This window comes from Asparagus officinalis, chromosome 3 (assembly GCF_001876935.1).
Source record: "Asparagus officinalis chromosome 3, Aspof.V1, whole genome shotgun sequence".
Classification (NCBI taxonomy): Eukaryota; Viridiplantae; Streptophyta; class Magnoliopsida; order Asparagales; family Asparagaceae; genus Asparagus; species Asparagus officinalis.
The window spans coordinates 80,736,147-80,759,352 of record NC_033796.1 but is presented as its reverse complement, the minus strand read 5'-3'; the positions used below and the strand labels follow the sequence as shown (position 1 = coordinate 80,759,352).

The 23,206-nt window shown below is 38.1% G+C and overlaps 2 protein-coding genes across 2 annotated transcripts in view; both read right to left on the bottom strand.

Moving 5' to 3' along the window:
• The window catches only part of LOC109835337, a gene marked incomplete at its 3' end in the record, with an annotated part of 43,946 nt that overhangs the window by 7,189 nt on the left and 13,551 nt on the right, over positions 1–23,206 (bottom strand). Inside the window, exons 10-11 of the mRNA XM_020403314.1 lie at positions 12,583–12,866; positions 12,287–12,436 (exon numbers count right to left, since the gene is read on the bottom strand). Coding sequence (XP_020258903.1) covers positions 12,287–12,436; positions 12,583–12,866 — 434 coding nt within the window. The remainder of the gene's footprint in view (positions 1–12,286; positions 12,437–12,582; positions 12,867–23,206) is intronic.
• On the bottom strand, positions 2,410–4,779 carry LOC109834387. The gene is made up of 2 exons (XM_020402397.1): positions 3,172–4,779; positions 2,410–3,086 (listed from the first exon to the last, which is right to left on the bottom strand). The coding sequence occupies exon 1, from the start codon at positions 4,518–4,520 to the stop codon at positions 3,504–3,506; it is 1,017 nt and encodes a 338-aa protein (XP_020257986.1). The 5' UTR covers positions 4,521–4,779; the 3' UTR covers positions 2,410–3,086; positions 3,172–3,503.

Here is a 23,206-nt window from a genome sequence, read left to right as displayed (position 1 = left end):
GATTTCTTTGTATCTTTGCATAATGTTGCAGTAAACAATGACAGGCATTGAATATGTTCAAATCATATTAATATTAAAAAGCTACAAATTATGTAAATATATAAAGATGTATTTATAATAAACTTACATTTTTTAATTCCTTGTGCGAATTGTAAATTCTTTTAACTTGTTGAATAGATCATAGATGCATTAATCCAATTTCAACATACATGTAATATTGCAGTTGGATATGCTGTTTGTATAATTGTTTATTGGTACATGCGTCAAAGAGAAAGGATTAGGCGATTAAATATTGAACCATAAGAATCTAGGGAAGTAACAGATCTTGTGCGAGAAATAATATCTCAAAGAGGAATATTGTCGAGAAATTATCAAAAATGAATCCACTAGCTTTGAATTAATTGTGTGGAATATTAGAGAAGAACGATGAGCTTAAACCAACTTTAATGGTTGCTATTGAAGAACATGTTGCAAATTTTAATATATGTTAGGACACAAGGCAATAACTCCCTCAAGTTAGTAAGATATTTGGTCAATCTAAAGAGAATGAGAGCCGTCATTTTCGTAATGTTCTAGGAGATATGTTAGAGTTGGAGGAGATGTTTTTTAGATCACGCGTTCCTTCGGAGTTACTCACCAATTCAAAGTGTCATCCTTATATCAAGTGATGATAACTTTCTTCACTTCTAATTATGTGTAGGTTGTTATATATTAGATTCTAATTAGTTAGGATTGTCTTGGTGCAATTGATGGCGCATACACATTCGAGTAAAAATTTCTCCTGCTGATGCCCCTAGTTATCATGGTAGGAAGACTATCCACACAAAATGTGCTAGCAACATGCACCTTTGACTTGAAATTTACTTATGTTTTTGTGTGGAGTGGGAAGAAACTGCATCTGATTTCAGAATAATTAAAAATGCTCTACAAAGACGAGTTCCACTTAGGTTCCCTCCAGGTGAGCATAAGCTAATAAAAACTTGAAATTATGTCTTTATAATAAGCTAAAAATGAAAATTAAAAAAATATTAACTTGTCAATACAAGATTCATGTTACGAAGTGGCTTCCTTCCACCTTATAAAGGGAAAATATACCGTTTGAAAGAGTATTCAAGAAATCCACCAAGGAATCCAATGGAGTTATTAACCTACGACATGCATCACATCACAATGCTATTGAAAGAGCGTGTAGTGTCTTGAAAATAAGATTTCGTATTATAGCAAATTCAAATTCAAATAAACCAAACTATGGTGCTCAAACCATAGTTGCATGGAACCCGGTTTGTTCCGGTTCACAGGACGATACGGGAGCGTAGTACGCCTCTCACTAGGAATCAAGCACAAGGGGGGAGGCTTATGCGATACGCTAGGGTACGTGGTACACTTTAGGCTCGTTTCTTAAAGGTATGAACAAGGTTTTAAATGTCAGATGTCGGGTTCATATCGAATAGTTAAAATTCATGTCAGATAGCGGAAATCGGGGATATGTCGGGGGACATATACTAAATATCGGATTACCATATCGGATGAATTTCTACTCAATTTTGGTCACCAAGATGGAATGCACTTGTCTTATTACAGCTTATCCTACTTGAATTGAGTATTCATCGGCAAGACACGTTGTTTCCATTTCTTGAAGGGAAACATTAGAATACTATGCCAACAAATAAATAAAATACACATTGTCAAACTAGAACTTTCAAAGTGCCTTGAATAAAATTAACATAAAGTAAAGTGTCTTGCATAAAATTGATATAAAGTGTTAAGACTTTGAACTGATTTCAAGCTATGGTTTAAACTTATTGTTTACATCATGCTTTTAGGAATTCTCAATTTCAATTTGTAGAGACGAAGACAAACGAGAGGAGATCGCGACGGAAAATAGCAATATTTTTTCTTTGCCCTAATCTGTATTATATGCTATCAGCTATGAAGCACGGACACGGAAACGACGACACGGACACGACACGGACACGGCAAAACCCAAAAAAATAGGATACGGCGACACGGCTAGATTTTTTAATATTATTATTATATATAGATCAATATTGAATTAAATTTCTATTACATTTTTATATTTTTTGTTATGTAAAGTGGAGGTTATAAATAAGAAACTAAAGAAAAGTGTGTGTTGCAGGTGTGAATTAAGATGTCAGGATGGCAATGATCTCTTAAAGAATTGAAGATAATAATGTTAAAGAAGACAAGAAAGAGAAGATGAACATATAGAAAAATAGATCAATTTTTTATGTTATATTATTATGTAACATTAACTTGTATAATCAATGACAAATGTAAGTTATGTAACTGATTTGAAGATAATACCAAATTTTAATTTTCATTACTTTCATTTTGAGCATATCAAAATACAAGAGAATAAAGTTCAAGTTGCAACTAGTTCTATGACTACAAAATACTAAGTTACTAACATTACAAAAATTACAACCAAAAGCATATCTTAAAAATAAATTTCTCAAGTTAAAACATCAAAAGATCATTCTATGGTTTCAACTCCTTCATCCTCCTCAAACACAACGGCCCCCATCGTGGGCTCGTCAAGAGAAAGGGCGGCAACATCTAAAATACCGGCATCTTGAAATGAGTCAAAGACATCTCCACCAACATCCCACATTCTTGATTCCCCTTTCATATACTCTTCCAAACTTCGAGAAAGTAAGCGAAGGTTGGTGTGAACATAAACAAGATCCTTTGCACGTGCCGGGGTTAGCTTGTTCCTCTTTAAGGAGTGAATGAAATCATACGTACTTCAATTCCGTTCACAACAAGAAAAGGAACAAGGTTGGTCTAGAAGCTTTACGGCTAATGATTACAAATTTGGAGTACTTGCACCATAAAGAAGCCACCATGACTTAGGATCCATATGTGCTCTATCGGAAAGAGAATCCGGATCACTAAAAGCCTCCAAAGCCCCCACAAAATTAGTATATTCCAAGTTCACCGCCCGTCGTTAATCGGGGTTAGGATAGTATCTTCTTAAGCACTTTGCTCTTTCCGTAGAGATCTCAAGATCTTGATTTGGAGCTTGCCGATTGACGTTCTCATTAAGCCATGTGGAATGATAGTACCTATGTTTGTTAATAACATGAATTAGCCTACAAGGTATTAAGTAATAGAAATATTCACATTAAAGAGTGAAATGTGAAATATTACCTTGGAACTAAAGAGTGTGCCAAGCACTGAAATGGGGTGTTGTTATTGTTCCATCGATCCACCAAGATCTTGTGAACCACCTCATAAAAAGGAGATTCTTCGTTATCCCTTTTACCCTTATGCCTATAAATAACTTGCTTCACCTTCTTCATTATTGTATCCCACATATCATACACCAAATGAAGACATGGTGTATCGGTGTCGGTAACCCTTATCATTTCATAGATTGGGCCAGTGAAGTCAAGAATAAAATCTATCTTGTCCCACCATAAATCATCGATAACTTTCTCTTTCACAAATTGAGCTTTTCTCACATCTTCTTTATACAAGCTTCATCGATCACTAAGGACCATGTCTTGGAGGCCTCTCTTGATGACCTTAAACATCTTTAACATAATAATCCACGAGGCAAATCTTGTGTCGGCAATCGATAGGAGCTTCATCTTGGAATAATCATTAAACATGGAAAGCCGCATATAGTGATTCATGATAAAATTCTTTATAAATAATGCATCATCGGAGATCTCTGTAATCCAATGTAATTGTGCATAAGTCATGGCATTTGCTTCCATGTTCTTAGCCGCACAAATATTCTTGATAGCAAGATTGAGTGTATGAACTACATAAGGAGTCCAAAATATGTGAGGTCGGGTGCCCTCCACAAGCCCTCCCGCGGCCTTGCATGCCGAAACATTATCGGTTATGATTTGGATGATATTTTTCGGTCTCACCTCTGTGATGCACTTTTTTAGCTGTGCTTGGATAAAATACTTATTCTTGACTTCTCCCTCGGCATTTACAGCATTCAAGAACATTGGTTTACCCTCACATACCACCATAAAATTGATGATGGGCCTCCTCTGTGCATCCGCCCACCCATCACTACAAATGGAGACCCCCTTTTGTTGCCATGTGCCCCTGATAGACTCCATCAATCTCTCTACGTGAGTTTTCTCATGTTGTAAGATAGTGGTCCTCATGAAATTGTAACCGGGAGGCTTGTAGCCAGAGATTGGATTGTTTGCGGCATATGCAAAAGCCTTGGCATAATATGGATTCCTTGTCAAGTTGAAGAACAATCTCCCGGTGTAGAACATCTTACCAATCAATGCATCCAATTCCTCCCTTGCTCCCATATTGAATGTTTGTTTCACGGTATTAGACCCCCTCCTCTTAGATTCACCTACACCAATCGACAAGCTTGCACTTGTACCTATATCGGTCGTACTTGCAGTCGAAGATGTAGGCAAAACTGGCATCTTAGGCTTAGAAACCCTCAACCTCGCCTCCGATTGATCCAACGTCCTTTGAAACTCCCTTAGGTTTTTGGGTGTTGACTTGGAACACATCTTAATTCTACTCCCGCTTATCCTCAAGAGGTGATTTTTAACTCTTGAGTGTGAACCGGTAAAATTCGCTCTGCAATAATTACATCTCCATCTTCAATTTCCTCCTGTCGTTCCCCCTTTTTCTCCAAATTAGTAACATATTTTCAAAGCGGACATTTGTCATCTTGTACTCCACTACCACTAGAACTCCCGTCTTGTTCCATTTCTGTAAAATACAATAGCAATAACAATAAATTAAAAAATTAATAATAGTAAAACAGTAACTAAAATCATAATTAACAGTAACTAAAGATTAATAATAGTAAAATAGTAACTAAAATCATATTTATTAACCCTAATAAATATTTAACACTTAACAGTAACACTGTAACAGTAACTTAAAATAATTAAAATAAACAGTAATTTTTTTTAGGGGGGGTTTATGTGACTTCGAAAATTTCTAGGGTTTTTGTGATTTTTGAAAAGAGAGCGAGAGAGAATCAGAGCGATAAGATAAGAGAGAGATCGATCGGAGAGAGAGAGCGATTGGGGGAGAGAGAGCGACTGAGAGAGAGAGCGATCGAAGAGAGAGAGAGCGATCAGAGAAAGAGAGAGCGACTGAGAGAAGAGAGAGACTGAGAGAGAGAGGAGACTGACCAAAATACGTGACAATGATGATTGACGACGACGAACCGTTGACGGGGATGATCAACGACGACGAGGACGAGACTGAGAGCTGACGACGAGGACGAGACGAGGACGAGGACGAACTATTGATCGGGTAAGTTTTGATTTCTGATGACTAGGGTTAGGGTTTTGGTTTCTTTAACTTTGAAATTAGGTTTTGGATTTGGGTTTCGGGTTTGGATTTCGGGTTTGGGTTTTGCCGTGTCGGGAGTGGAATCGCCGTGTCCGACTCGTGTCTGCGGCGAGTCGAGTCGTTGACCCGTGTCGGCGACGTTGACCGCGTGTCCGACGAGTGTCGGAGACGGACTTGCCGGCCATTTTGAAGAGTCGATGCTTCATAGGCTATCGGGTTACTATGGGAACAAAAGGCTAAAAAAAAGAATTAATCAGGTTTAGCTTTTGAGTACTAAACTCAAACCCCAATACTTATCAACTTAAAATAAAAATAAAAAATAAAAAATAAAAAATAAAAAATCGGGTGATTTTCGATTTTTGAAGGCTGGAAATCGGCCAATATGTCTGCAATATCCCCCGATATTTCTAACATGGACCTCGAAAACGATATCCGACTTGATATGGTCATATCCATGTCGCTTTAGCTGGACATGTTGGCCGACATTTAAAACCATGGATAGGAACGAGAGGTTTTGCAAGAGTCAAATTTAAGAAATATGCTATAGTTGAAATCAGTAATGGTAAAAAAACCTTGACAATTATGTTGTAATAACTGCATATTTTATTTACTTAATTTTCTGTATTTTTAGTGTTTACTCTTTTAAAAAGAGTTTTTATTCAAATTTTAACTGGTTTGAATTCAAATTTAAGAAATATGCTAGAGTTCGTGAATCGGGTCATGTTCCACACGAATCTAGGACGATTGAACTCAGCTCACAGGTCGCTATAGCGCCCTAAATTCGCGACTTCCATAGTTCAAACACAAAATGAAATCTTTCTAGCTTGTTGCATTTTGCATAGTTTTTTAAGGGGTGTCGATACAGACGATGATTTTCGAGAAAAAGGCGAGGAACATAATGATAAAAATAATTAGAAGATGTAGATGAGAATAAAGAAGCTCGTAGAGGGGAGTGAACGAGAGATGGCGTTGCAATTGCTATGTGGCAAGATTACAATCGATGATTAATTTTAGTTATGCATGTTATTCGTTTGATTTGTACTCTTTGTTTGGATTGTTATCTTTATTTGTGTTGTACTTGATAATTGCATGACTACTGTCATTTTAATCCTATATTTTCATGGCATGGATGTTGGTTTATTTTTTATGATCTTCATCTCTCATGATTAATTTCAATCAATGTTACAGAAGACGCTAGGCAGACTAGGCGTTTGAGCCGACGCCTACGCATTTAGCTATATTTAAAGTTATTTAATTATAATAATTAATAAAAATATGTATAAATTCATATAAATTTGTAAAAAAAGATTAGCAATCTTAGATCCATAATAAACCATGCATAATTAAATACTAAATAACCAAATTAATAACTATCAAGCACTGTTTTAAAAAACCTCTGCCTAGTCCGCTTAGGCGTACGCCTAGGCCTACGCAGTACCTAGACCGCCTAACTAGCGCCTAACGCCTAGGCGGTATTTAGGCTATCCACCTAGATTTTACGAGCATTTAGGGGAGCATTGTCTGCTTATGTGGATTGCACCCTATAGGTCTTGGTTGTGATTTTGTGTTGTAATCTACACATCCTCCAAACTCCATTAACCTCTAAATAGGAACACCACTACCTCCTCCGACCTTCAGCAAAACCTCATCGATCACCACTTAAATGAAGAAAGAAATCCGCCTAGACACTAGTTAGGCATCTAAGCTTTCTATAACATTGACATTCACTATCAATTATTGTAATTAAAAATAAAAAAATAAAATATCTTAGGCTTTAGCTTTGTTAATTATTGTTTTGGCTATTTAGTATCTAAATATGCATGATTTATTGTGGAACTAAGATTGCTATCTTTTCTTGAAAATTTATATGAATTTAATACATATTTTTATCAATTATTATAATTAAATAATTTAAAAATAGTCAAAGGCGCTGCATAGGCGTATATCTAGGGGTCTAGGTGCTAGGTGTTCGCTCAAACGCCTAGTCTGCCTAGTGCCTTCTGTAACATTGCCGAGCTCCCCCGATCTCTATAACTACTAATAAGATAAAGAGTACTTCTTAAATATCTATTTAAGTTAGTTAACAGTAACTTAAACTTAAGAAGTGTAAGTTAATAGTAAACTTAAGTTTAAATTTAAGTTTAAGTTAAACTTAAGTTTAAGCTAACAGTAAACTTAAGTTTAAATTTAAGTTTAAGTTAATATTAAGTTTTTTGTTAATGGTAAACTTAAGTCTAAGTAAACAGTAAACTTAAGTTAACGGTAAACTTAAGTTTAAGTTTATTGTTAACTTAAACTTAACAGTAACTTATAAGTTAACAGTAATTTGAGTCTTAAACTTAACAGTAACTTATAAGTTAACAGTAATTTGAGTTGAGAATGAGTTTTTCACTGTTGAGATGAACTTATAATTTGAGTTGAGAAGTATAAACATACAAAGAGCTATTGTAATTGGTAAACTAAGCAATTTAGTTAATAGTGTTGGTATTTTTAATTATTTATGTATCTTTAATTGAGTATATATATATTTATCTTCAAGTATCACAATTAAAAAAATAAAAAAATAAAAAAACGTCCAAAAACCGCTTAGACGATTAAGCGCTGGGCGCCAAGTCCGACGCCTAGAAGCGTCCAACGTTTAATGTAACATTACTAACAAGGTTATAGAAAGCACTATGAAGTCTAGGCATTGGACCCAATGCCTAGAGCCTAGAAGGTTTTTTTTTCAATTAGAATAGTTGATAGTAAATGTCAATATTATAGAAAGCTTAGGTGCCTAACAGGTGTTTAGGCAAATTTTTTCTTCATTTAAGTGATGGTCAAGGAGATTTTGCTGAAGGTTGAGGAGATAGTAAAGGTGTTCATATTTGAAGTTTAAAGAAGTTTGAAAGAGGCTGGAGTACGTAGAGACTACAATACAGAAAATCATGACAAATGCTTATAGGATGTAGTCTATGAAAGCAGACAGTGCTCCCCTAAACACTTTCAGAACCTAGGTGAGCAATTTAGGTATAGCCAGGCGCTATGCGCTAGTTAAGCGGCATAGGTACCGCCTGGGCCTAGGCGTACGTCTGGGTCTAGGCGTACGCCTAAGCGAACTAGACGGAGACTTTTTTAAATATTGATTTCAATAGTTGATTTGTGAATAATTTTTTTAATTCCTTCTAACAATATTGTGTAAATTAAAGGATGTCAAAAAGGAGGAATGTGAAAGGTGATTCTCTTAGGGAAACGAACGTTAATACCTCGATATGTACTCCTAATATAGAAGATAAACTAATTTATGCCCACTTGCATCAACATGTACTAGGAAATCCAGTTGATGGGAATTTTACATCAACAAATTATAATGAAATTGTGGCCAGACTCAAAGAAAGCTTTACCAATAAGCCATTTGGCATGAAAAAGTCAAGAATTGTATGAACTACATGAAGTCAAAATGGACAGTTTGTTATGATTTGTTTAAGATAGTTGGGGAGTGGTTTTGATTGGAATCGAAACATGAGTATGTGGAGTGAAAAAAAACTTAAAAGAGCTTTAGGCTAATTAAGGTAAACTTGCATAATATTGTTTCTTGTATTACTCCATTAAGTCACATATTACAGTCAAATATTGATATTAATATCGTTGTTTTAACATTGTCGAAACACTAAAGTTTCAACATGGCTAAGACACTATTATGATCCTTTTCAGTATAGCTGAAGCACTAATTTTAATGTTTCAGCAATGCTAAACCACTAGAAACAGAGTTGTAGGCTTTCAACAATGTTGAAACACTAATATTTGTGTTTCAACCATGCTAAATCAGTTATTAGGATGTTCCAGCATAGTTGAAATATTAAACTTAGTGTTTCAACTAAATTTAATATATTTGGCCCATCTAGAAGCGACGGAGTGGAGGATCAACTATGTTGCTTTTTAGTTTTGTTCTTCTCACATAAACATGTAGTAATTTTGGATGCAAATCTATCTTTGGCCCATCTAGAAGCAACAGTGGAGGATCAAGGCTATTCGAAATTATAATAAGCTATTGGAGTTTTTTACAGCTGATAGAGCAACTAGGGAACTAACTGAAACCGCAGCTGAGATAAGAGAAAGAATGAGGGTTTTCAGTGCAACCAATGAGTTTTGGATGAGACTAATGATGAGGACCTAAATAACAAAGAAGATGACCATGTGATCAGTGTTTTCGAGGCGCAAGGCGCAATACGCGCACCATGCGCAAGACGCACAACAACGCGCGTGGCTCACTGAATTGAGGCGCACACCTTAAATAAATATTTTCCAACATAAGACAAGCAAGCATATAAACATATTTATAAATTTTCACATAAAAAACTAAATATTATTTCACCTACTAAATCACTAAAGAGTTTTAATTAGCATGCATAACATAGCAAAATAAGTTTTCACAAATCACAATGCAAGATTGACATCCAACATAAGTATAAGTCTACGAAACAATTAAGGAACAATTAAAGTAACAAATAGGAAATATGTATTTTTATTTAAAATATAAAATATGTATTCTAAAGTAACAATTAAGTGATTAACAAACATGATTGTTCATGATTTTCCACTTAGCGTTCTTAATTGCTATTTGCTAGTTAGTATGAAAAGATGGAGAATGAAAATAACAATTACGTATTTACATGTTCATAATTTTTTAGTTAGCATTCTTAAAGTGTTATTTACTAATTAGAGAAGTAAGTAATAATTAGCAACAATTATACTAAATTACTAATTATTGTTTTCTTTTTACATGTTAAACATGAAAAGATGTAGAATGGAGTTGCAACTAGCAAGAAAGAGACAATTAGATGTATTATATAATGTAAATATGTAATTATTTTCAAAAAATAAAAGAAAAACAACAAAAACAAAAAAAAAACTAATTTCGCCGGAGATATGGTCATCGCCATCATCGTTGGTCGGGGTCGTCAGTCATCATCATTGTCGCCGTCGTCGGTCGACTAGTCAGGGTCTGGGAGGGAGCAGGCGACGTGAGAGAGAGAAGAGAGATGGATGAGGCAACGTGAAAGAGAGAGACAGAAGGCGGGTTGAAACCCTTCAATCAAAACAGGTTTATGAAAACAACAGGTTTTATACACGAAACCCATCTCAAAGCCCATGTTTAATCAGCGTGGTGCGCCCCAGCGCAGGCGCCAAGCGCACATGAGGCGCACGCCAGGCATGCGCCTCCCATGCCTGCAGCGCTCCACCTCTGGTGTGGGGTGCATTTGCTCTAGCCCGCAACACCCCGCACTCGGGGTATGCCCGATGCAACCACCTCGATAACACTACATGCATGTGATTACCCCTGAAACCAAGTCAACCACAAATTCACAAAAGAAACAAAAGAAAACTCAAAGGTATAAAGACGAAACTTCTATTGTTGATCACAAGGTGATAAAGGGTATGCACAGAATAGTTGAGGTAACTAAATGATATGTGATAAGTACATACAAGCTCTTGGACGTACTCTAATGAAAGGAAATAATGTTTGGAATCATTTGTTTGAGCTTGGTGTCGAGAGTGATCAAATTAAACATGAATATATTTTCCTAACTACGCATCCAAAAGAACTAAATGCTTCGCTTGGATACCCATTTAAAATGCGCAAGGAACTTTTTATGATAATGTTACCTTCCGAATCTATGCTACCGCCACCACGTTATTAGCTTTCTATCTACTCATCTTGTGGGGGTGTGAGCCTTTGGTTTTACGAGTCTCTCTTTTTATACATTTTTTGGCCAAATTTTGGTCATGCATGGCAATTGCAAACTTATATAACTTTATGTTGCCTACGGCAAACCTTAGCATGGAATTTATGGTCACAATTTGTTAGGAACATGTGCTAATCTTATGTGGAGTTGTGATGCTTTGGTATTACGAATTATGTTCTTCTTTTTGTAAGTTCTTTTTGCCAAAGTTTGGTTATGTATGGCAATTGCAAACTTGTTTAATTTTGTGTTGCTTATGGCAAAAGTTGGCATGAATTTGTGCTCCATTTTATTAGAAACGTGTGATTAGTGTATGTGGAGTTGTGATGCCTTAAGATTATGGATTATGTCCCTCTTTTTGTGAGTTGTTTTTGTCAAATGTGGATTATGTGGGGTTGTGATGCTTTGGTATTATGGATTATGTCCCTCTTTCTGTAAGTTGTTTTTGCCACATTTTGGTTATGTATGGCAATTACAAACTTATTTTTTTATAATTGTTGGTAGCTTATGGTAAAACTTGTATGGATTTGGTGATCATATTTTGAAAGGAGCACGCGATTATAAGATTTCTATATTAGTAGTGAATATTTACTAATATTTTTCATGCTAACTATTTCCCAATATTTTTCATACTTATGAGTTTTATATTGGTAGTGAATATTTACTAATATTTCCCAACCATAATATACAAGGAAACAACGACGATGACGACAATGATGATGATAATAGATAGGTATAGATGCATATCTAATTTCTAAAAATAAAATGATTTGATAACATGTAAGGTTATTTATGTAAATTTGCATATATTCTCTTACCTTCCCTTCAATTTATTAAACTTTCCAAACGGGATGAAATAAACTCCTATTGATTCTTCTTACTAAATTTTCAAACAAGTTTTGTATGTTACCTTAACTTCCCTTGGCGTAACTTATATTATGTTCACTTAACTACCTTTCACTGGGCGCAAATTCAGGCCCTAAGGGAACAAAGGTAAAAGAAGGTAGTAATCTTTCCCCTTTCACTCGCTCTCTCTGATCTCAAAAAAGGCTTTGACCTATGAATAATATTTAAATATTAAATCCCATGCATTGCACTGGGTAAAAACTAGTACCTTTTGAAATATCCAAGTTTGGCTATAATGCATACTCTACATTATTAAGAAATAAGGAAGATGAAAATGCATTATCTTAAGCAGAAATATTTAACATCAGTAATGAAATATTAAAAAAAACTTGACTCACCAACTGTGGATGTGAACTGACGGATGTTAAGGAGACGATGTGAGAGAGAATCAGCAAAGATTCGATTGTTGCCCTAGCAGCAATTGTAGAAGCTGGCAGCTTCTCCAGTGTCATGGACATCATATCAAAGAGAGGGTATGCATTGCAAATCTAGAAAGTGCAAATTCAAAGCTGATTGTTTAAATGAAAGACAAGTGAAGAGGGCATCTTATCATCTTTAAGCAAGACGGCAAGGGGGGGGAGTATTAAAAAATGTAACTCTGAGTAGAAGTATTATTTGAAAGCAAAAGACATACTCCTTTAGCAATCTCTAGCAAGCAATCCTCAATAGAATTTTGAAGTGTGTAATTGCAATTTGAATCTTGCGGCCCAGCTGATTCAATGGTAGCCTGTAGACTTTTCCTCAAATGCCTACACAAGTCACTGACTATAGCAATTTCAGCAATTCCAGCTGGTGATCTCAGTTGTCGAACCAAGCAAGTGGCTATCTGAATTATGTTAGATTTTATCCGAGGGTCATGCACAACATTTTTGTGGTCCATATGTCTGATTATTGCAGCTAAAATCATTTGTTCATTTCCTGCAAGTAGAAGAAAAAGGCAGGAAAATATTATATCACATCATTCAGCCATGTATAGGACAAAAAGTACATTAAACTAGAATGCTTCGAGTATAAAGAATGAAGAAATTTAGAAAAGACACCGTAAACGAGTGACAAAAGGAGAACCTTCTAATAAAACTTTGATTTTGAATAATGAAGATTGTCACCTGACAATGCAGACTTTCTACGGATCACATGATTCTAGTACATTTTGACTTAAAGATATTGTGTAATAAAGTGCTAGTGAATCTGTCAGAACTTCTGGCATACTTTATCTGACAGTATAACACAAAACCAAGGTTTGAAATTTCAGTACGGTTATTGACTGGTTTCACAAACATTAATGATAATAGTATCAACAGTTAAACAAGATTATAGGATTCTAGTACTGGAAGTTTAAAAGTCTGCAAAACTTGATTGAAATTATTGAAAAACAAAATAATTAATTAGGAATGATTCACATAATTTCCATCATAATTGATGAAACCGGGATCAAGTTTTGACGAAATCTCGATACTGTCAACTGATCTCTTGGTTGCTAGATTAGGAAAGCATATAAGTCAAAGTAGCCTTGATGGTATTCAACTATTTTTTTTCATGATTCATGAATTCTAGACTATGTTTTGACAAAGTATTGACACTGATAGCTGATTTCTTGGTTGCACAATCAGGAAAGCAAAGAAATCAAAGGATGGAGATCTATGTTACCTGGATACTTCTATTAGGAAGTCGTACCCATATCCGACACGCAACAGAACCCGCACTCAAACCTCTTGGACACTTCTTAAATATATGCATATGTTTATTCGGGCCTATAGTTAATTATATAATTTAATTTTTAATTTAAGAACTCCACATATACTTCTTGGTTGTATATTCTACACTTCACATGTATTTTTTATATAATGATCTTATGTAAATTATTAATTTTAATACATACAAATATACGTAACATGCATATATATAGTCGTATCCCCATACCATACCTTTTACAAATTTGATGTGTCCCGTACCCATACATGTACCTGTACCAGTACTTGTACCCATGCAACCTAGATGGAGATCCAAGACCAAACATCTAAACTATCTGACAACAAGCCTTAATACTGCAATAGACCAGAAAAGCTAAGTAAATAGCACAAAGTACCAGTGAAGAAACCCATAATGAGAAGTTTTTTGTCAATTTGAACAAAAATCTCGTCTCTACATTCAACACCTTCTGCACGTCCCGTTGAACCGCTGAAGTTGGATAAACCAGTGTTTTCAATGCGCGAGGCGCAATGCGGGGCGCAAAGTCAGTTTACGCGCACATGCGCAAGGCGCAATGCGATGCGCGCGCCCGAGCGAAGCGAGGCGCACTCCAGACCACAAAATTTTTTAAAATATACAAGATGCATGAAAATATATATATTTGTGAAATTTTACATAGAAAATGTCAAGGACTCAAGTTTCACAAATATATATTTTTTCGGTAGCTACAGTAACAAATTAACAGCAGCTACAGTAACAAATTAATACTTAATTTTGCATAGAAAATTTTTTCCGTGAGCATATGCCAGCACAGAAAAAAAAAGAAAAGAGGAATCTGGAAAATCTAACAATTAACAGTAGCTACAGTAACAAATTAATATTTAATTTTACATAGAAAATTTGTGAGCATATGCCAGTACAGAAAAACAGTACAAAAAAAAGAAGAAAAGAGGAATCTGGAAAATCTAACAATTAACAGTAGCTACAGTAACAAATTAATATTTAATTTTTACTGTTCAAATGCCTACGGTACAAAAAAGTAAAAAGAAGACCGATTGAGCTCACCGACCTTAAAAAAGAAAAAGAGGAGAAAGGAAAGAAAACTGGAAAACAACATCGAAAAAAAAGGAGAAGCGATGAAAAAAAACTGGAAAACATCGAAAAAAAGAAAGGAGAAGAACCTGGCTACTAGCTGCTGTCGATCGCCGCTCGCAGTCACCGATTGAGCTCACCGTCGCCGTCGCCTGTCGTCGTGGCTTGCTGCTGCCGAGTGGAGACCGCAATAATGGGTATCGGGAGAATGAGCGACAGAACCCTAGCCCAACTTCTTATTTTCTTTTCGGGTTTAAGTTTGAACCGGGTTTGTACCCAATAACCCAACTTCCTCCTTTGCTTACAGCTTCCTCCTTTGTTTTCTGTTAATGTTGTAAGCAGAGATTTGGAGAAGAAAGAGTTATTAGATTAGGGTCTCATACTCTAGTCTATATATAGTTTCACATTAGGATACAAGCCTGGTCCTACAACCGATGTGGGACTAAACCAAACTACTGATTACATATTATCTCTCAACACTCCCCCTCAAGCTGGAGCATATATATCATACATGCCCAGCTTGTCACAAATAAAGTCTACCCGAGTTTTCCCAAGTGGTTTTGTTAGAATGTCTGCTAACTGATGACCTGTTGATACATGTCTTGTAGTGATGATTTTATCTACAATCTTCCTTCGAACAATATGACAATCGACTTCAATGTGCTTCGTCCTCTCATGGAAAACAGGATTCTCAGCAATATGGATTGCTGCTTGATTGTCACCATATAGTTTCATAGGACATTCTGGGGAAAGACCAACTTCTGTCAACAAGTCGTGAATCCAAACCATTTCCAGTGTTACAATTGCCATTGCTCTGTATTCTGATTCTGCACTAGAACGGGATACTACACTCTGCTTCTTACTCCTCCATGATACAATATTTCCTCCAACAAATATGCAATAACCTGTGGTTGATCTCCTATCAACAGGACACCCAGCCCAGTCTGCATCTGAAAATCCTACCACTCTTGTGAGTTCTTGATCTGAGTAGAGGAGACCTTTCCCTGGAGCTTTCTTTAGATATCTCAGAATTCTTAATACAGCATCCATATGAGTAGTTCTTGGTGCTGATAAAAACTGACTGACTACACTCACCGCAAATGTGATGTCTGGTCTAGTTACAGTCAAATAATTCAATTTTCCCACCAACCTTCTAAATCGTCCAACATCCTCAAGAAGCTCCCCCTGATCTGGTAACAACTTAACATTTACATCCATAGGAGAATCAATGCTTCTACATCCTAACATGCCAGCTTCTGAAAGCATATCGAGCACATATTTTCTGTGACAAATGAACACCCTTCTTTGACTTGGCCACCTCTATACCTAGAAAATACTTGAGAGACCCTAGATCCTTAGTCTGGAAGTGCTCTTGTAGATGTTTCTTCAAACTGCTAATCCCAATTGTATCATCCCCTGTGATGACAATATCATCCACATATACAACGAGCAGGATTCGCTTGCCATTATTTAGTCGCCAGAAGACAGAATGATCTTTCTCTGATCTTCTGAGACCAAAGTCTTGGACAGCAGATGCAAAGCGACAGAACCAGGCACGCGGAGATTGTTTTAGGCCATATAAAGACTTCTTTAACTTGCAGACCTTCAGAGACTCCCCCTGAGCAACAAAGCCTGGTGGTTGCTCCATGTAAACTTCTTCATCAAGAAAACCATTAAGAAATGCATTCTTAATATCAAGCTGATGTAGAGGCCAGTGATAGGTAGTAGCAATAGAAATGAGAAGACGAACTGAAGTCATCTTAGCAACAGGGGAGAACGTATCCAAATAATCAAGACCATAGACTTGAGAGAAACCCTTTGCAACCAAACGTGCCTTCAAGCGTGCCAGAGTTCCATCAGGATTGAGTTTAACAGTATAAACCCATTTGCAGCCAACTGCCTTTTTGTCGGGCGGGAGAGATACCAAATCCCAAGTATCATTCTGCTCCAAAGCAGCCATTTCATCCTTCATAGCTTGAACCCAACCTGGTATAGATAGAGCTTCGGACACATTCTTGGGAACCAAATGTGAGTCCAATGAAGAGAGAAAGGATTTAAAAGAAGAGGAAAGATGAGAGTAAGAAACAAAATTGGAGAGGGGATGTTGAGTACAAGTTCTTTTACCCTTACGCAACGCAATAGGAAGATCATCAGAACCCGAAGATAAGGGTACACTAGTACTTGAAACAGGATTTGATGTTGAGGTAGACGGAGGCACAAGAGCAGAAGCAGGACGACGTGTATAAACCTGGAGAGGTCCCTGAAGGCGCTGTGGATCTTTACCAGTACCATTGTCAACCAAAGAGTCAGCCTGCTTAAGGAAAGTTTCTTGAAGGGTCAAATAGTCATAAGAGTCTGAGTGGCTAGGAGAGACAGATGAAGAATGGCCAGCTTGTTGTTCAAAAAATGTAACATCAGCAGATAAAATATATCTTTGGAGGGACGGACAGAAACACCGGTAGCCTTTCTGGGTACGAGAATATCCAAGGAAGATACCCTTATGGGACCGAGGGTCAAGTTTAGATTTGTGAGGATTAAAATTATGGACAAAGCACAAAGACCCAAAAATTTTTGGAGGTAAATGAAACAGAAGATTGTGAGGATACAGCAGGGTGTACGGAATTTTGTGTTGAAGGATAGAAGACGGCATTCGGTTAATTAAGTAACAAGTAGTAAGGATAGCATCACCCCAAAATTCTTTAGGTACCTGTCTATGAAATAATAAAGTCCGAGCAATGTCTAGGAGATGACGATTTTTTCTTTCAGCCACTCCATTTTGTTGAGGAGTGTAAACACATGATGACTGATGCAAAATACCAGATTGAGCAAGGAAGTTGGCAAAATTTGTTTCTAAATACTCCTTTGCATTATCAGACCTCAAAACTTTTATTGTGGATTTGAACTGATTTTGTATTTCTGATAAAAATATTTTAAAAGTTGAGAACACATCAGAACGAGATTTCAACAAATATATCCAAGTAACCCGTGAATAATCATCCACAAAACTAACAAAATACTTGAATCCCAATTTTGAAATAATAGGACAAGGTCCCCATACATCTGAATGAACTAAATCAAATGGCTGAACTGCTCTGTTATTGACCCGACTAGGATAAGACACGCGATGGTGCTTTCCTAACTGACATGACTCACAATCTAAGGAGGAAAGAGAACCTAAAGAGGGAATAAGACGTTTTAAAACAGGTAGAGAAGGGTGACCTAACCGACAGTGGTACTCAAAAGCTGAAACGGTACTGATGCAGGCCACATGCTCGGATGCCAACTCTAGCTCATACAGGCCATTGCGTTCACGTCCTGTGCCAATCGTCTTCCTCGTCACCAGATCCTGAAATATACAATAGGAAGGAAAGAATGTTACTGTACAATGGAGAAGCTTAGTAATCTTACTAACAGATAAAAGATTGTACGGAAAATCAGGCAGATAAAAGACAGAGGACAGGGGAAGGGAAGGAGTGGTGAGTACATTGCCAGTACCCCGAATAGGTTTCCGAGACCCATCAGCTAGGACAACAGAGTTAGAAGTGGGAGAAAAAGAAGACAGAATACCTCGGTTCCCAGTCATATGATCAGTAGCTCCGGAATCTATAATCCAGGTTGGAGTGGAAGACGAAGTAAGAAAAGCTGTAGGAGTACCTGCTTGGGCAAGAGTAGCAGTGGAAGAAGGTGACACAGTCTGTGTATGCTGATACTGCTGGAAGAGCTGGAACTGTTCAAACTGACGACGTAACTGCTCATCCGGGAATGGAGACGGCGGTTGAGTATGACCATCCTGAGGAATATCCTGAGAGGCCAGAAATGCCTCTTTTCCTTTCTTCCTTGGACAGTTAAACTTCATGTGACCCGGCTCATGACAATAATGACAGTAGATAACAGAGTCATCACCAGGGCTACCCCGAGATGGACCACCACGACCACCTCTGTGTCCACCACGACTAGTAGAACGACCTTCATTGAACCCACCACGACCATCAGAACCACTACGGCTACGGCCACGTCCACCAGAATAGCCTCCCCGACCAGTAGACTGCCAATTCTGAGTAGCAAGGGCAGAATGGTCCTGGCTAGCTGCAGAAGTTGCCGAGGACGGTGTAGAAATAGCATTCTTCAGAAAATGATACGTCTCAGCAAGGGAACTTACAGCGGAACTTCCCATGATTTGTGGACGGGCTGTGGAATAAGCAGGATCAAGAGTGCCCAAATAGGTGAGAACCATCAAGCGATTCCACTGACTCTGCATCTGCTTGATATCCCCAGTAATGGGGAATATTTGGCGAAGCTCCTCAGCAAGGCGATTGAACTCGCCATAGTGGTATCCATGTTTTTGCCATCTTGTTTCTTTCTAAACAACTCCTGAATAACATCATACGCCCGGTTGACGTCACTTCGACCACCATATAGATCAGCCAGAAAGGCCCAAAGTTCCTTCACAGTAAGACAGTGAAGAACGAGATCCTGGATCTTGGGTTCCATAGAAGTCAAGAGCTGATGTAGAAGAACATTATCATCAAGAGTCCAGGAGTCAGATATCGGAATAGGAGGATCCGCCAACAAGTGACTAGTCTTTCCACGACTGGCCACATAAATCTGAGTCAGATATCGGAATAGGAGGATCCGCCAACAAGTGACTAGTCTTTCCACGACTGGCCACATAAATCTCCACTACTCGCTTCCACTGCAGGTAGTTATTACCATCAAGTTTCCGGTCAGTGATCCGACCAGAAAATAACTCAGAAACTCTCGTCTGAATCAGAGAATCAGCGGGCTTAGTGGAATCAGAATCAGCCATCAGAAAACAAATGAAAAGAAAGGACCCTCCACAGAACCGAACAGATCAGGTAACTAAGATCAGATACAGTGACTCATCATCAGTCCAAAATAAAACAACGGCTCAGATCATTTAAGACTTGAGATCGGGAGCGGGTCCTGGGCGCGTCTGGAGGCGATGGAGAGCTAGGGTTTGTGGGCGCAGCGGAAGCGATGGAGGCTAGGGCAGGGGTGCGGGCGGATGTTTGGGAGCGTGGCGGCGGTTTGTATCGGGAGAATGAGCGACAGAACCCTAGCCCAACTTCTTATTTTCTTTTCGGGTTTAAGTTTGAACCGGGTTTGTACCCAATAACCCAACTTCCTCCTTTGCTTACAGCTTCCTCCTTTGTTTTCTGTTAATGTTGTAAGCAGAGATTTGGAGAAGAAAGAGTTATTAGATTAGGGTCTCATACTCTAGTCTATATATAGTTTCACATTAGGATACAAGCCTGGTCCTACAACCGATGTGGGACTAAACCAAACTACTGATTACATATTATCTCTCAACATTTTCCTTTGCTTTCGGGTCTGAGGCGCACGCCTTGCGCTTGCGTCAAGCGCTGCGGGGCGCTCCCCAGGCGCGCGCCCGACGAAAGTGAAGCGCCCCGCACCTGCTGCGGGGCGCTAATCCACTGTCTCAACACTCCCCCTCAAGCTGGAGCATATATATCATACATGCCCAGCTTGTCACAAATAAAGTCTACACGAGTTTTTCCAAGTGGTTTTGTTAGAATGTCTGCTAACTGATGACCTGTTGATACATGTCTTGTAGTGATGATTTTATCTACAATCTTCCTTCGAACAATATGACAATCGACTTCAATGTGCTTCGTCCTCTCATGGAAAACAGGATTCTCAGCAATATGGATTGCTGCTTGATTGTCACCATATAGTTTCATAGGACATTCTGGGGAAAGACCAACTTCTGTCAACAAGTCGTGAATCCAAACCATTTCCAGTGTTACATTTGCCATTGCTCTGTATTCTGATTCTGCGCTAAAACGGGATACTACACTCTGCTTCTTACTCCTCCATGATACAATATTTCCTCCAACAAATATGCAATAACCTGTGGTTGATCTCCTATCAACATGACACCCAGCCCAGTCTGCATCTGAAAATCCGACCACTCTTGTGTGTCCTTGATCTGAGTAGAGGAGACCTTTCCCTGGAGCTTTCTTTAGATATCGCAGAATTCTTAATACAGCATCCATATGAGTAGTTCTTGGTGCTGATAGAAACTGACTGACTACGCTCACCGCAAATGTGATGTCTGGTCTAGTTACAGTCAAATAATTCAATTTTCCTACTAACCTTCTAAATCGTCCAACATCCTCAAGAAGCTCCCCCTGATCTGGTAACAACTTAACATTTACATCCATTGGAGAATCAATGCTTCTACATCCTAACATGCCAGCTTCTGAAAGCATATCGAGCACATATTTTCTGTGACAAATGAGAACACCCTTCTTTGACTTGGCCACCTCTATACCTAGAAAATACTTGAGAGACCCTAGATCCTTAGTCTGGAAGTGCTCATGTAGATGTTTCTTCAAACCGCTAATCCCAGTTGTATCATCCCCTGTGATGACAATATCATCCACATATACAACGAGCAGGATTCGCTTGCCATTATGTAGTCTCCAGAAGACAGAATGATCTTTCTCTGATCTACTAAGACCAAAGTCTTGGACTGCAGATGTAAAGGTGATGACAATATCATCCACATATACAATGAGCAAGATCCGCTTGCCATTATTTAGTCTCCAAAAAACAGAATGATCTTTCTCTGATCTACTGAGACCAAAGTCTTGAACTGCAGATGTAAAGCGACAGAACCAAGCACGCGGAGATTGTTTTAGGCCATATAGAGACTTCTTTAATTTGCAGACCTTCAGAGACTCCCCCTGAGCAACAAAGCCTGGTGGTTGCTCCATGTAAACTTCTTCATCAAGAAAACCATTAAGAAATGCATTCTTAATGTCAATCTGATGTAAAGGCCAGTGATAGGTAGTAGCAATAGAAATGAGAAGACGAACCGGAGTCATCTTAGCAACAGGAGAGAACGTATCCAAATAATCAAGACCATAGACTTGAGAGAAACCCTTTGCAACCAAACGCGCCTTCAAGCGCGCCAGAGTACCATCAGGATTGAGTTTAACAGTATAAACCCATTTGCAGCCAACCGCCTTTTTGCCTGGCGGAAGAGATACCAACTCCCAAGTATCATTTTGCTCCAAAGCAGCCATTTCATCCTTCATAGCTTGATCCCAACCTGGTATAGATAGAGCTTCGGACACAGTCTTGGGAACCAGATATGAGTCCAATGAAGAGATAAAAGATTTAAAGGAAGAGGAAAGATGAGAGTATGAAACGAAATTGGAGAGAGGATGTTGAGTGCAAGTTCGTTTACCCTTACGTAATGCAATAGGAAGATCATCAGAACTCGCAGACAAGGGTACAGTAGCACTTGGAACAGGATTTGATGTAGAGGTAGACGGAGGTACAGGAGCAGAAGACTGACGACGTGTATAAACCTGGAGAGGACCCTGAAGGCGCTGTGGATCTTTACCAGTACCATTATCAGCCAGAGAGTCAACCTGCTGAAATAAAGTTTCCTGAAGGGTCAAATAGTCATAAGAGTCTGAGGGGCTGGAAGAGACAGATGAAGAATGACCAGCTTGGTGTTCAAAAAATGTAACCTCAGTAGATAGAACATATCTTTGGAGGGACGGACAGAAACACTGGTAGCCTTTCTGTGTACGAGAATATCCAAGAAAGATGCCTTTATGGGACCGAGGGTCAAGTTTAGATTTGTGAGGACTAAAATTATGGACGAAGCTCAAAGACCCAAATATTTTTGGAGGTAGATGAAACAGAGGAGTGTTAGGATACATCGAAGTGTACGAAATTTTGTGTTGAAGGATAGAAGATGGCATGCGGTTAATTAAGTAACAAGCAGTAAGGATAACATCACCCAAAATTCTTTAGGCACCTATTTATGAAAAGGTCCGAGCAATGTCTAGGAGATGTCGATTCTTTCTTTCAGCTACTCCATTTTGTTGAGGAGTGTAAACACAGGAGGACTGATGCAAAATACCAGATTGAGCAAGGAAGTTGGCAAAATTTGTTTGTAAATACTCCTTAGCATTATCCGATCTCAAAACTTTTATTGTGGATTTGAACTGATTTTGTATTTCTGATAAAAATATTTGAAAAGTTGAGAATACATCAGAACGGGATTTCAACAAATATATCCAAGTAACACGCGAATAATCATCCACAAAACTAACAAAATACTTGAATCCTAATTTTGAAATAATGGGACAAGGACCCCATACATCTGAATGAACTAAATCAAAAGGGTGAAGAGCTCTGTTATTGGCCCGACTAGGATAAGACACGCGATGGTGCTTTCCTAACTGACATGACTCACAATCTAAGGAGGAAAGAGAACCTAAAGAGGGAACAAGAAGTTTTAGTACGGGTAGAGAAGGGTGACCTAGCCGACAGTGGTACTCAAAAGCTGAAATAGTACTGATGCAGGCCACGTGCTCGGATGCCAACTCTAGCTCATACAGGCCATTGCGTTCACGTCCTGTGCCAATCGTCTTCCTCGTCACCAGATCCTGAAATATACAATATGAAGGAAA

Coding starts and splice junctions, on each gene's coding strand:
- LOC109834387 (XM_020402397.1), bottom strand. CDS start 4,520: ATGTGTTCCAAGTCAACACCCAAAAACCTAAGGGAGTTTCAAAGGACG.